We start from the raw sequence: 15848 nt of genomic DNA on the forward strand, positions 1-15848 counted from the left end.
AGTCTCACTCTGTCGCCCAGGCTGGAGTGCAGTGGCCCGATCTCGGCTCACTGCAAGCTCCGCCTCCCGGGTTCACGCCATTCTCCTGCCTCAGCTTCCCGAGTAGCTGGGACTACAGGCGCCCGCCACTACGCCCGGCTTTTTTGTATTTTTAGTAGAGACGGGGTTTCACCGTGTTAGCCAGGATGGTCTCGATCTCCTGACCCCGTGATCCGCCCGCCTCGGCCTCCCAAAGTGCTGGGATTACAGGCGTGAGCCACTGCGCCCGGCCCCTTGCCTCACTTTTATAGTTTTGTAAGGATTGTATTGTAGGCAGGTAGGAAATGCACTAGAAACATCCTTAATTGTACCTTTTAAGTTTTCTTGGCCGGGCGCAGTAGGCTCACACCTGTAATTCCAGCACTTTGGGAGGCCAAGGCGGGTGGACCACAAGGTCAGGAGTTCGAGACCAGCCTGGCCAATATGGTGAAACCCCATCTCTACTAAAAATACAAAAATTAGCGAGGCGTGGTGGCAGGCGCCTGTAGTCCCAGCTATTCAGAAGGCTGAGGTAGGAGAATAGCTTGAACCCGGGAGGCGGAGCTTGCAGTGAGCCAAGATTGCCCCACTGCCCTCCAGCCTGGGCGACAGAACGAGACTCCGTCTCAAAAAAAAAAAAAGTTTTCTTACAGTAGTTTTGTTAATTAAATTTGGAGAATGACACTTCCCCTCCCCTTGAAAAAACCTTATTATTTCTGTTGTTCACCTTTTGATAAGGCACAGGAGCAAATCTTTGTCACTCAGTAGCCATCCCAGTAAAACCAAAGATAGTTTAGGCATAAAAGACATCTTATTTTTATTCTAAATTTACAGCATGATAAGGGAAAGACACAGTTAAGTTGAGGACTGTCAGGTGAGACAAGACATGAGCATAGCATAAATCTTTTTAAAACAGGAGATACATGTATTTTAAACGATATTTTAAAACCATGCCAATACACAGCAGTCATTTTTAGGAACTTAACTTTTTACAACAGAAACTTTTTCTCAAGATCATGCAAGCGTTTACAAGAGGCACAGGGAGTTAATAGACTATTTTGGTGATAAAAATAAAACTCTGTTATCTGAGCATAGAATAACTTGATCATTTTCTTAAAAATAAGCCCTACTTGTTTTTATATCCATTTGACAATTTGTAGCAAAGGATTTATAAGCCTCTATTTTATAAATAAATTCACTAACATTGAATATATCTTACTTTTTTTTGCCACGTATACACTTTTTAAAGTGAATTTTAATATTCTTTATGTGTATGTATTTAGGCAGATATAGTACATAGTTCTCTTAATAAAGTTAAAGGCCGTAACATTAATTTTAAGATATAATTAATCTCAGAGGCGTGGGGGAGCTCATGACCCACGCGGCTCAGCCAGTGGCTGACGCACCCTCGAAAAGTTGCGCTCCGACCTTCTCACGACCTACATTCTTCCCGGGCACTCCTGAGTTAGAGCTGGGCCCAGAGGACCTGGGCCAAGACTTTCCAGTGGCTGCCGCGCCTGGGGCGAGGAGCCGGCCCCGCTTTCCTCGCGGGGTCCAGCGCAGGCGTCCCCGGGACCGCAGCGCAAACTTTCTGGACTGTCTGAGGACACTTGTCCAGCGAGCGCCACTGCTTGGGGAGGAGGAGCCACGGTCGGGGACAGGTTTTCCGTTCGTGATAAAAGGACGTAACCGATAATTCAGAAACACGTACCTTCTTTACATCATCTATGGGAAAAAAAGTCATTAAGGCACCAAAAGAACCTACTATAGGACTGTAAAGATATTTACCTATTACAGAGATTTATTGATATGATAAAATTAAGCAACCATAACTCTCTAATTTGTTAGAAAATCATCATCACCACCTCAAGCAATCTCCAACAGACCTATAGCTGAGGGTCCTGACAGTCAGAAGGAAACCTATCAAACAGGAAGGACACCTAAATCAAAACCCCATCAGTACGTCACCATCATCAAAGACCAGTGACAGATAAAACCACAAAGATGGGGAAAAAGCAGGGCAGAAAAGCTGGAAATTCAAAAAATAAGAGCGCATCTCCTCCTGCAAAGGAGCACAGCCCATCGCCAGCAACGGATCAAAGCTGGTCAGAGAATGATTTTGATGAGATGAGAGAAGAAGGCTTCAGTCCATCAAACCTCTCAGAGCTAAAGGAGGAATTACGTACCCAGCGCAAAGAAACTAAAAATCTTGAAAAAAAAGTGGAAGAATTGACAGCTAGACTAATTAATGCAGAGAAGGTCATAAACGAAATGACAGAGATGAAAACCATGACACGAGAAATACGTGACAAATGCACAAGCTTCAGTAACCGACTCGATCAACTGGAAGAAAGAGTATCAGCGATTGAGGATCAAATGAATGAAATGAAGCGAGAAGAGAAACCAAAAGAAAAAAGAAGAAAAAGAAATGAACAAAGCCTGCAAGAAGTATGGGATTATGCCAAAAGACCAAATCTACGTCTGATTGGGGTGCCTGAAAGTGAGGGGGAAAATGGAACCAAATTGGAAAACACTCTACAGGATATCATCCAGGAGAACTTCCCCAACCTAGCAGGCCAGGCCAACATTCAAATTCAGGAAATACAGAGAACGCCACAAAGATACTCCTCCAGAAGAGCAACTCCAAGACACATAATTGCCAGATTCACCAAAGTTGAAATGAAGGAAAAAATCTTAAGGGCAGCCAGAGAGAAAGGTCAGGTTACCCACAAAGGGAAGCCCATCAGACTGACAGCAGACCTCTCGGCAGAAACTCTACAAGCCAGAAGAGAGTGGGGGCCAATATTCAACGTTCTTAAAGAAAAGAATTTTAAACCCAGAATTTCATATCCAGCCAAACTAAGTTTCATAAGTGAAGGAGAAATAAAATTCTTTACAGATAAGCAAATGCTTAGAGATTTTGTCACCACCAGGCCTGCCTTACAAGAGACCCTGAAGGAAGCCCTAAACATGGAAAGGAACAACCGGTACCAGCCACTGCAAAAACATGCCAAAATGTAAAGACCATCGAGCCTAGGAAGAAACTGCATCAACTAATGAGCAAAATAACCAGTTAATATCATAATGGCAGGATCAAGATCACACATAACAATATTAACCTTAAATGTAAATGGACTAAATGCTCCAATTAAAAGACACAGACTGGCAAACTGGATAAAGAGTCAAGACCCATCAGTCTGCTGTCTTCAGGAGACCCATCTCACATGCAGAGACATACATAGGCTCAAAATAAAAGGATGGAGGAAGATCTACCAAGCAAATGGAGAACAAAAAAAAGCAGGGGTTGCAATCCTAGTCTCTGATAAAACAGACTTTAAACCATCAAAGATCAAAAGAGACAAAGAAGGCCATTACATAATGGTAAAGGGATCAATCCAACAGGAAGAGCTAACTATCCTAAATATATATGCACCTAATACAGGAGCACCCAGATTCATAAAGCAAGTCCTTAGAGACTTACAAAGAGACTTAGACTCCCATACAATAATAATGGGAGACTTCAACACTCCACTGTCAACATTAGACAGATCAACGAGACAGAAAGTTAACAAGGATATCCAGGAATTGAACTCATCTCTGCACCAAGCGGACCTAATAGACATCTATAGAACTCTCCACCCCAAGTCAACAGAATATACATTCTTCTCAGCACCACATCACACTTATTCCAAAATTGACCACATAATTGGAAGTAAAGCACTCCTCAGCAAATGTAAAAGAACAGAAATTATAACAAACTGTCTCTCTGACCACAGTGCAATCAAACTAGAACTCAGGACTAAGAAATTCAATCAAAACCGCTCAACTACATGGAAACTGAACAACCTGCTCCTGAATGACTACTGGGTACATAACGAAATGAAAGCAGAAATAAAGATGTTCTTTGAATCCAATGAGAACAAAGATACAACATACCAGAATCTCTGGGACACATTTAAAGCAGTATGTAGAGGGAAATTTATAACACTAAGTGCCCACAAGAGAAAGCAGGAAAGATCTAAAATTGACACTCTAACATCACAATTAAAAGAACTAGAGAGGCAAGAGCAAACACATTCAAAAGCTAGCAGAAGGCAAGAAATAACTAAGATCAGAGCAGAACTGAAGGAGATAGAGACACAAAAAACCCTCCAAAAAATCAATGAATCCAGGAGTTGGTTTTTTGAAAAGATCAACAAAATTGACAGACCGCTAGCAAGATTAATAAAGAAGAAAAGAGAGAGGAATCAAATAGACGCAATAAAAAATGATAAAGGGGATATCACCACCGACCCCACAGAAATACAAACTACCATCAGAGAATACTACAAACACCTCTACGCAAATCAACTAGAAAATCTAGAAGAAATGGATAATTTCCTGGACGCGTACACTCTTCCAAGACTAAACCAGGAAGAAGTTGAATCCCTGAATAGACCAATAGCAGCCTCTGAAATTGAGGCAACAATTAATAGCCTGCCCACCAAAAAAAGCCCAGGACCAGATGGATTCACAGCTGAATTCTACCAGAGGTACAAGGAGGAGCTGGTACCATTCCTTCTGAAACTATTCCAATCAATAGAAAAAGAGGGAATCCTCCCTAACTCATTTTATGAGGCCAGCATCATCCTGATACCAAAGCCTGGCAGAGACACAACAAAAAAAGAGAATTTTAGACCAATCTCCCTGATGAACATCGATGCAAAAATCCTCAATAAAATTCTGGCAAACCGGATTCAGCAGCACATCAAAAAGCTTATCCACCATGATCAAGTGGGCTTCATCCCTGGGATGCAAGGCTGGTTCAACATTCGCAAATCAATCAACGTAATCCAGCATATCAACAGAACCAAAGACAAGAACCACATGATTATCTCAATAGATGCAGAAAAGGCTTTTGACAAAATTCAACAGCCCTTCATGCTAAAAACGCTCAACAAATTCGGTATTGATGGAACGTACCTCAAAATAATAAGAGCTATTTATGACAAACCCACAGCTAATATCATACTGAATGGGCAAAAACTGGAAAAGTTCCCTTTGAAAACTGGCACAAGACAGGGATGCCCTCTCTCACCACTCCTATTCAACATAGTGTTGGAAGTTCTGGCTAGGGCAATCAGGCAAGAGAAAGAAATCAAGGGTATTCAGTTAGGAAAAGAGGAAGTCAAATTGTCCCTGTTTGCAGATGACATGATTGTGTATTTAGAAAACCCCATCGTCTCAGCCCAAAATCTTCTTAAGCTGATAAGCAACTTCAGCAAAGTCTCAGGATACAAAATTAATGTGCAAAAATCACAAGCATTCTTATACACCAGTAACAGACAAGCAGAGAGCCAAATCAGGAATGAACTTCCATTCACAATTGCTTCAAAGAGAATAAAATACCTAGGAATCCAACTTACAAGGGATGTAAAGGACCTCTTCAAGGAGAACTACAAACCACTGCTCAGTGAAATCAAAGAGGACACAAACAAATGGAAGAACATACCATGCTCATGGATAGGCAGAATCAATATTGTGAAAATGGCCATACTGCCCAAGGTAATTTATAGATTCAATGCCATCCCCATCAAGCTACCAATGAGTTTCTTCACCGAATTGGAAAAAACTGCTTTAAAGTTCATATGGAACCAAAAAAGAGCCCGTATTGCCAAGACAATCCTAAGTCAAAAGGACAAAGCCGGAGGCGTCACGCTACCTGACTTCAAACTATACTACAAGGCTACAGTAACCAAAACAGCATGGTACTGGTACCAAAACAGAGATATAGACCAATGGAACAGAACGGAGCCTTCAGAAATAATGCCACACATCTACAACCATCTGATATTTGACAAACCTGAGAAAAACAAGAAATGGGGAAAGGATTCCCTATTTAATAAATGGTGCTGGGAAAATTGGCTAGCCATAAGTAGAAAGCTGAAACTGGATCCTTTCCTTACTCCTTATACGAAGATTAATTCAAGATGGATTAGAGACTTAAATGTTAGACCTAATACCATAAAAACCCTAGAAGAAAATCTAGGTAGTACCATTCAGGACATAGGCACGGGCAAGGACTTCATGTCTAAAACACCAAAAGCAACGGCAGCAAAAGCCAAAATTGACAAATGGGATCTCATTAAACTAAAGAGCTTCTGCACAGCAAAAGAAACTACCATCAGAGTGAACAGGCAACCTACAGAATGGGAGAAAATTTTTGCAATCTACTCATCTGACAAAGGGCTCATTTCCAGAATCTACAAAGAACTCAAACAAATATACAAGAAAAAAACAAACAACCCTATCCAAAAGTGGGGAAAGGATATGAACAGACATTTCTCAAAAGAAGACATTCATACAGCCAACAGACACATGAAAAAATGCTCATCATCACTGGCCATCAGAGAAATGCAAATCAAAACCACAATGAGATACCATCTCACACCAGTTAGAATGGCAATCATTAAAAAATCAGGAAACAACAGGTGTTGGAGAGGATGTGGAGAAATAGGAACACTTTTACACTGTTGGTGGGATTGTAAACTAGTTCAACCATTATGGAAAACAGTATGGCGATTCCTCAAGGACCTAGAACTAGATGTACCATATGACCCAGCCATCCCACTACTGGGTATATACCCAAAGGATTATAAATTATGCTACTACAAAGACACATGCACACGTATGTTTATTGCGGCACTATTCACAATAGCAAAGACTTGGAATCAACCCAAATGTCCATCAGTGACAGACTGGATTAAGAAAATGTGGCACATATACACCATGGAATACTATGCAGCCATAAAAAAGGATGAGTTTGCGTCCTTTGTAGAGACATGGATGCAGCTGGAAACCATCATTCTTAGCAAATTATCACAAGAAGAGAAAACCAAACACCGCATGTTCTCACTCATAGGTGGGAACTGAACAATGAGCTCACTTGGACTCGGGAAGGGGAACATCACACACTGGGGCCTATCATGGGGAGGGGGGAGGGGGGAGGGATTGCATTGGGGAGTTATACCTGATATAAATGATGAATTGATGGGTGCTGACGAGTTGATGGGTGCAGCACACCAACATGGCACATGTATACATATGTAACCTGCACGTTATGCACATGTACCCTAGAACTTAAAGTATAAAAAAAAAAAAAAAAAGATATAATTAATCTCAACAGCATATTAAGTGGTATTTGTTTTCATATGCATGTGTATATATATATATTATGTTTTTAAAACTTAATATACCATTGTATATATTCCCATGCTATTAGACTTAACATACCATCAGTATGTATCTCCATGCCATTTAATGTATCTCTACGCAGCATTTTAAATGTTTTCCATAATATTCTATTATGCCGGCCGGGCGCGGTGGCTCAAGCCTGTAATCCCAGCACTTTGGGAGGCCGAGGCGGGCGGATCACGAGGTCAGGAGATCGAGACCATCCTGGCTAACACGGTGAAATCCCTTCTCTACTAAAAATACAAAAAATTAGCCGGGCGAGGTGGCGGGCTTCTGTAGTCCCAGCTACTCGGGAAGCTGAGGCAGGAGAATGGCGTAAACCCGGGAGGCGGAGCTTGCAGTGAGCCGAGATCGCGCCACTGCACTCCAGCCTGGGTGACAGAGCAAGACTCCGTCTCAAAAAAAAAAAAAAAAAAAATTCTATTATGCCTGTGTTATACTATCTAGCTATTCCTTCGTTGTTAGAGGAAGTTAGTGGTTTAAAAGCAAGGACTTTGGAATCAGATTGCTTGGGCTGGAATTATTTCTCTGACACTTTCTCAGCAGTAAAATGGGGATGATAATAATGTGTATCTCATGGGCTTGTTGTGAAGATTACATGGATTAGTTTCTGTGAATCTCTTAGAACAGCATCTGGCACATAGTTATTGTGTAAGTGCTGTGATGGATGCCTTTGTACATAAATCTTTGTCAGAGTATTTCCTTAGAATTTTAGAAAGAGAACATCTTGGTCAAAGAATATGAATTCTTAGACTGAATTCATGGATTCATGAGGATCATGAGGTCAGGAGTTCAAGAACCAGACTGGTCAACACGGTGAAACCCCGTCTCTACTAAAAATACAAAAAAATTAGCCGGGCGTGGTGGCGCGTGCCTGTAGTCCCAGCTACTTGGGAGGCTGAGGCAGGAGGATCGCTTGAACCCGGGAGGCAGAGGTTGCAGTGAGCCAAGATCGTACCATTGCACTCCAGCCTGGGCAACAGGAGTGAAACTCCGTCTAATAATAATAATAATAATAATAATAATATTTATTAACACCCACAACCTACATTGACTATACATAAGACTTTGTCCTGCAGGTGGCTTCCTCAAGCAAACATTGTAACCAATAGAGAAGCAGCTACCACTCATATTAGCTGGGAAAGAAGGATGTTTGTTATTTTGGTAGTGTTCACAGTGCCTTGTTTTAATATATGCTTAGATCAGAATATGAAGTGGATATGATCTTGCTGCTTTAAAATTTTTTTTTTATTTTGGTATCACATCATGGCAGCCACAGAGTGACTTGAAATATGTTCAACAGGAGAAAACCAAGGCCCAGGTGTGAGTACCAGGCTAGCACTTGGATGTACAGAGCTACTTTTCTCTTTCTCAGCTGCTTGATAAAACCGAGACCTTTAGGACTGTAGCATATGACTGAGAAAAGCTATCCAAATGTTCTAGAAACGTGTAACCTGCCTGGTATGTGATTATAAGCTGCAAATAAAGAATTTAATTATTATATTTATTAAGATCAGTTTTAATAAGATAAAGTAGTTTTTAGGCTAGTTTTAAATGAGAATTTTAATACTTAAAAGACTATATTTCATTTACTTAAAATTTAGCAAAAGAGAAAAATATAATTTCCTAATGATGCTGAATGAACTATATTTGTATTTTATATGATGTGGGTTATATAGGAGAAAAATGGCATGTGGCTTCAAAAGAAGTGGTCAGAATTTTCAGGCCTGTTTTGTCAAGCCATGGGTATAACAGAAAAAAAAAAAATCTGTTAGGAAGCACCAGTGAGGTTCACAGACTCATGTTCTGGAAGGTACATACCAATGGTAAAGGGAGACCAAAAATTAGAGGCCTTAGACAGTTAATTACTTAGTGTCAGTTTCTTATCTATAACATGGGATATGAATATCTATCGATAGTAATACCATATAGAGTTATTATACATAGTTAAGTCCTAAGTCAAATTACTAATGCTATTAATAATCTTAACTCCATGAATTTACATACCTTCTACCCTTTTCTCAGTCAAGCCTTTTGTTTGCTGGTAAGTTGAACAGTTTCCCAAAGGTGTTAGCAACAGTAACTGTTTACCCTTTTAGTTATTTAGGAGTCTAGGATCTTGTGAGCAACCCTTTGCTAATTTTTATGGTCACCAGTAATTTATTCTAGAAGGGCATTTATGCCTTCATTCAACAAATATTATAGTGATGAAACTCTTTATGTGTAAAATCAGTGTCTTAGTTTGGGTAGCCCCAAAGCAGACTAGAGAGGAAGGTGTGGTTGTAAGTAGTTTGAGAAGTGGTCATAGAGAGCTCTGTGGAGTTCAGGAGAGAGGGTGATCATAGGTGTATACGAGTGGATTACCAATGTGGGCAACTGAGGTTCAATCCTGCTGGGGATTCTTTGAGGGACTTTGTGGTACCTGCCTCCGAATTGTCCCACCAAGGGACAAGGATGCCAGGTTTTTTATCCACCATTGGTTGAAGGTCATTTCTGCAGTGTGAACTTTCTGACACTTTGGACTTGTACCACACGGGGGCCTGCAACCAGAAAACACCACTGGGCAGAGAGCCCTTGCAAGTTGTAGGTGGTAAGTTAACAATTATGTTATAATGGTGGACTGTTTTTGTATCTTGTTACAGAGAGCACAATTAATATTGGTAAATGTGGTAAATTGTGGTAATATTGGTAAATTGGTAAATGGTAAAAGTGAAAGATGTTTAATATAAGTATTTTTCCATAGGATTTTCTATTGCAGCAGACCATGCTACGAGTGAAGGATCCTAAGAAGTCACTTGATTTTTATACTAGAGTTCTTGGAATGACGTAAGTCAAGTACTTATTGGCACCTTAATGTTTAAATGTATAGCTTTGCAAATCTAGAGAGTGTTTTCAGACCCATCTTAAAGTTTGTTTCAGAAGTAACAGAAGTTCTTTTGGCCAGGAGTCTGTGATTAGGCCTGGCTGGACAGGGCTTCTCTCTTAAATTCTTTTTCTTCTCTATCCCAGCCATCCTGAAAGGGGAAAACAAGACACAAATAGTTGCATTTTCTCCAGCCTCCCTTCTCTGAGAGCTCCCAGCTAAATCCTTAATGTATTCAGACACCTTTTGATGTTCTGGCCACTCTTGTTTACTTCAGAAAAGTTATAGATAATAAGGACTTACTACTCAGAAAACCAATAGGTTTACTTAAAAGTGACCATCTGTTCCATTTTTCTAGGCTGTGTTTTCTTTTGCTCGACAGGTCATATCCACTGATCTTGCAATCCTAAAGCATATTTGTTTATTTTTCTTTTTTTCTCCAGCTTTACTGAGGTATATTGAGAAATAATTTTGTCATATTTTTGATTTGTTTCCCTGAGTTATGTGAGCATTTTGTTTTTGATCATATAGATATATGAATAATAAAATAATCTTTAAATTTAGTGCCTAGATAACCTCCATTCACATTGAGAGAAAAATTTAAGTAATGTATGTCTATATTTAGAAAATTTGGCCAGTTCAGAAAAATACAAAATGAAAAGTGATGACTTCCCTCCCCAAGTTGTTCTCCCCAGAGATAACTGCTGTTCAGTTTATTATTTTTTTCTAGAAAAAGGTATTATGAATATATTTATAACATATTTAAAGGACAAAGTGAAAACAGATTTATTGAACACTTTGCCAGGCACTTCAAATGTTATTTTGTTTAGTCTTCACATCAGTCTTAGGAGGTAACTTTTATCCCCATTTCACAGATGGAAAAAGCAAAGCTTAACAAGATGGAGTTACTAGCTCCAAATCCCATGGTTGGCATATGGCAGGGCTGGAACCTGCATCCATTGTCTGATGGGCTCTAATGTTGACTTTGTGTGTGGAGCTCTCCTATTGGAGGGTACAACTTGGGTACAAGTTGACAGTAAGCTGGAAGATTTGCACAACTGAGAAAAGCAAGTTGCAACAGTTTCATTTCCTTTAGTCCCGTCTGATTGGCCCATAAGGGTTGTGTAGTCTGCTTTAGTAGGTGCAGAGATTGTTTTTCATGATTGGAGTATTTGAGGTGTTTGATACTTTATTATAAACATGTTAGAGTAAATCTTATTTGTGATAAGTCAATGCAAGGATCTAAGTGGGCCAAGGCATATTATATAGCAGTGATAATGAAATAAAAGATTGGAAGCAGAACTCTAGAAACTTACCATTTGCTATATGCTTCAGCCATTTGCTCTTATTGATTATGAACAAAGTCATCTTTGAGCATTTAATCCTGAATAATCTAAAGAAACTCATATATGCATTCTCATGCCACCTTACTCCTTGCCAAATAATCCTACACCATTTAAAGTCACTTAAAGTTCAGGACTTCCTTGCCCTCTGCTCCCTTGCCCACCTCCCCATTGTCACTGTCATGCTTGCTACTGTTTTACCTGCTCACCTGCCATTCTCTCTCCCCAGTACAGTATAATCCAGCTGATGCTTTCCCATGCTGCTGACATTGCTCTCATGGGACCTTTCCATATCTCGTGAGCTTTTCTTAGTCTTAATACTGTTTGATCTTTCTGCAGTATCTGATACTGTTAGCCACCTTACTGTTGACATTCACGTCTTCTGTGATATTGGTCTGTCCTTCCTCCTTTCTTACCTTAACTTCCTTTCGTAGATGTTTTGGCATAGTAAGAACACAATAAATGTGTTTATGTAACTGAATGATATATTTATATATGTGTTTGTATGTGTGTATATATACGAAATAACAAGGTTCTTTATATTTTTCACTACAAATAAACAGAATTCTCTTTTGGAGATAGCCGTTTCTATTTATTAACAAGTACCATAATTTCAGCTAAATGTTATATTTAAATAATTGATGAATTATAGAAGTTTTTATTTTTGTATTTCAAAAAGTTACAGATGCATTTTTAATATTTTTCACTGACTTTTCCTCCTGCTTCTTTCATTAAAATAGGCTTACTACATATAGCTCTTCTTTTTAGTAAAACTTGAATATTAAGTTATGTTGATTATAGTATGAATTAGCCTTTCCTGTTGTTAACGATCCAGGCTTGTTGCTTTTTCATTGCAGGTTAATCCAAAAATGTGATTTTCCTGCTATGAAGTTTTCACTCTATTTCTTGGCTTATGAGGATAAAAATGACATCCCTAAAGATAAAGAGGAAAAAATAGCCTGGGCACTCTCCAGAAAAGCTACACTGGAGCTGACACAGTGAGTATGAGTTTCTGTATTTGTATATATTTTAGATTTTTTAAGGTAGTTTTTAAAAATCTTTTTTGTTTTGTTTACTTACCAGTATAATTCAAACCAGGTCTGCCTAATCACTTCACATTTGTAATAATATATTGAAGTGTTTTTCATGCATCTTTTGGTCTTCGTATTGTTCTTGGGCAAATGAGATCTTTTTTTTTAGAGACAGGCTCTCTGAAGCCTCTAACTTCTAGGCAGTCCTCCTGCCTCAGCCTCCTGAGCACCTTGGACTACACATGTGTGCCACCACACCCAGCTAATTATTTTTGTTTGTTTTTGGTGGAGGCATAGAGACAAGGTCTCACTATGTTGCCCAGGCTGGCCTCAAACTCCTGGCCTCAAGTGATTTACCCGCCTCGGCCTCCCAGACTGCTGGGATTATAGGCATGAGCCACCACGCCTGGCCCATTTGTCTTTTAGATAGAGAATATAAGACCCTGAAATTGTAAGATATTTGCCTGATTGTTACTAATGTTTAGGTACTATAATTAGTCTTTCAGCATCCAAAAATTTATTCTTTTATTATTTTGCTACATTTTTTATCTAGAAATGTGATATCATATGTTCCTTTAAAAACTCTTCAAACCATTTTGTAATAATTAACATTCAAATTTGATATTTTTATAACTTGAACACTTAAAAATGTAGGCAATTTCTTTACGTTGTTTATCTGCACACTTTAACAACTACCAAACGAGATTGGTTTCAGAGTGTGTGATTTCGTGTGTCCCTTGATTCAAAATAAAGTTTTGGAATCAGGCAGACTTAGATGTGAGTCTGTGACTCTAAACAAGTAAGTGGCAGTTTGATCAATAAAATGGAGATGTTCACATCTAGCCCATGGAGCTGTTTTAAGGGTTTAAATGAAATATAAACTACTGAGCACAATAAATGAGCATTGTTATTATTCTCATTATTGTTCTTGTCCAGTACCTGTATTTACTGTCTCCTTAGTCTAGTTAAAATCATACTTTGCCCATTTGTCCTTTCTATAGTTGAAAACTTAATATTTGTGTAGCAGGGGTTAGGCCAATTATGTCAAGTAGCATATAAACATGGTAAGATTTAAAAGATGTTACTTTCTTTTCAGAATATCTATTCCCTAGGACATTGTAGCTATGTTTTCCTTCCTTTTGTAGCAATTGGGGCACTGAAGATGATGAGACCCAGAGTTACCACAATGGCAATTCAGACCCTCGAGGATTTGGTGAGTTTGCCTGTGTGTATGTGATATATATAGATTTGTGTGATTTTGTATTACGTGTATAATTATGATTTTAATAAACCTAAAACATTAATGTCCTAATTAAGTATGATCAATTTATTAGAGATATGATTATTTTTATTTTCCACAAATAATCTTATTTAGGAGTTGTTTAATTTCAGAGTCTCGATCTAAACATTACATTTACTGTCTCACCATGATTTACTTTTAAGTCTCAGAATTAATTTCCAGTAGACTTTTTTTTTTTAAAAGCTACAGTTAATACTAATCCCAGTTTCTGCTAGCACATACACTTCTGCCTTGCTCTCCAATCTCTCAATCAAGATGACAGTATTGCAGGCTTCAGCTGGCTGCTGTAGTCCATGCCAACCACAAACCTATTAAGTATTAGTAAATGATTACTGTTTTTTGGTGTAGATTATTCTTAACTGATTAGACTGTATATGAGCTGATATTGGTTAATTTTAAATAATTTATAATTCAGGGCAACTAATTAACTATTTATACCCAGCCCATTAGACCTATATTTGTTCTTTAACATATTATAGATTTTGAACCTACCTAAGTCTATTCCCAAGTGCCTTATGTTTTGAAATAAACAAGTTCTGGAAGCTGCTTGTGGTACTTGGACACCCTGTTGTAATTATTTCTTCCTTCTCTCTGCTTTTTTCGGGGGGTGCCACGTAAGGTCACATTGGAATTGCTGTTCCTGATGTACACAGTGCTTGTAAAAGGTTCGAAGAACTGGGAGTCAAATTTGTGAAGAAACCTGATGATGGTGAGTCTACTAGTTACTGTGTTCAGGCCTGTCTTTAGTTAATATTTACTAAGTACCAAGAGATGCCACTGTTGTAGTAAAACCCTTTTGGCTACAAGTAACAGAAGTCTCCATTTCAACCAGATTTTTAAAAAAGAGAAATGATTGGAAGAATATCTGGGTATCTCAGGGAACTGAAAGATAGCAACTAGGGTGGCTTTCCAAGGGACTAGACACAGGACCTGGAGAGCCATCAAAACCCTAGGCTCCCTCTCCCACTCCCCGACCCCACCACTTTCATTGGCCACCAGCTTTCACTATCAGTGTGTATCTTTCCACCCAAAAATAAGTTCCTTAAAGTCAATTTTATCTGATGTTCATATAACGACACCAGCTCTCTTTAGTTCATAATCACATGGTGTTTCTTTTTCACCTTTTACAACCTTTGTGTGTCCTTATGTTTTTGGTAGGTTTTTTGAAATAGCATATGTATGGATTTTGCTGGGTTTACATGTATTGTTATTATTTTACTTAGATCTCTTTCTGAAATATTTCAAAATAAAATTGAAATATTGAATATTTCAGAGTCTCAATCTAAACATTTGAAATATTTCACTGTTTAATTTCACCTTTTTTTTTTTTAATTTAAATATTTAATAGCCAGTGCTGGGCGAGATGGCTCCTGCCTGTAATCCCAGCACTTTGGGAGGCCAAGGCAGATGGATCACGAGGTCAGGAGATCTAGACCATCCGGGCTAATATGGTGAAACGCCGTCTCTACTAAAAATAGAAAAAATTAGCCAGGCGTGGTGGCATGCCTGTAATCCCAGCTACTCAGGAAGCTAAGGCAGGAGAATTGCTTGAACCTGGGAGGTGGAGGTTGCAATGAGCCGAGATCGCGCCACTGCACTCCAGCCTGGGTGACAGAGCAACACTCCGTATCAAAAATACATATATATTTAATACCCATATCTTCTCCCCAATAGGAAAGGAATTTGCTTCACTCCATCCTCATTGTGTCACTATTACCTAGAGTGGGATAGTATTGATTTTATTTTTTAAAGATAAAATAAATATATCAAGGTGTTTGATCACTTTTTCTTCATTTATGTCTTGTAGTGTTTCCTTTGAGACAGGATCTCACTCTTATCCAGGCTGGGGTGCTGCAGTGGCACTGTCATAGCTCACTGCAGCCTTGAAACTCCTGGGCTCAAACAATCCTCTGCCTCAGCCTCCTCCTAAGTAGCTAGGGCCACAGGCACATGCCACCACACCCAGCTAATTGTTTTATTTTTTTTTTGTAGAGATGAGTTCCTGCTATGTTGCCCAGGCTTGTCTCAAACTCCTGAGCTCAAGCGATTCTCCCACCTTG

General features: G+C 39.0%; 1 protein-coding gene across 5 annotated transcripts in view; it reads left to right on the forward strand.

The window, feature by feature from the left end:
* GLO1 (glyoxalase I) overlaps positions 1–15848 on the forward strand; it is a 56315-nt gene that overhangs the window by 11698 nt on the left and 28769 nt on the right. For all 5 annotated transcript variants that reach the window (XM_023212709.2, XM_023212713.2, XM_023212714.2 and 2 more), the window contains exons 2-5: positions 9995–10077; positions 12315–12455; positions 13634–13701; positions 14408–14497. In XM_023212709.2, the coding sequence (XP_023068477.1) occupies positions 9995–10077; positions 12315–12455; positions 13634–13701; positions 14408–14497 (382 nt within the window). The remainder of the gene's footprint in view (positions 1–9994; positions 10078–12314; positions 12456–13633; positions 13702–14407; positions 14498–15848) is intronic.

Source organism: Piliocolobus tephrosceles, chromosome 5 (genome assembly GCF_002776525.5).
Source record: "Piliocolobus tephrosceles isolate RC106 chromosome 5, ASM277652v3, whole genome shotgun sequence".
Lineage (NCBI taxonomy): Eukaryota > Metazoa > Chordata > Mammalia > Primates > Cercopithecidae > Piliocolobus > Piliocolobus tephrosceles.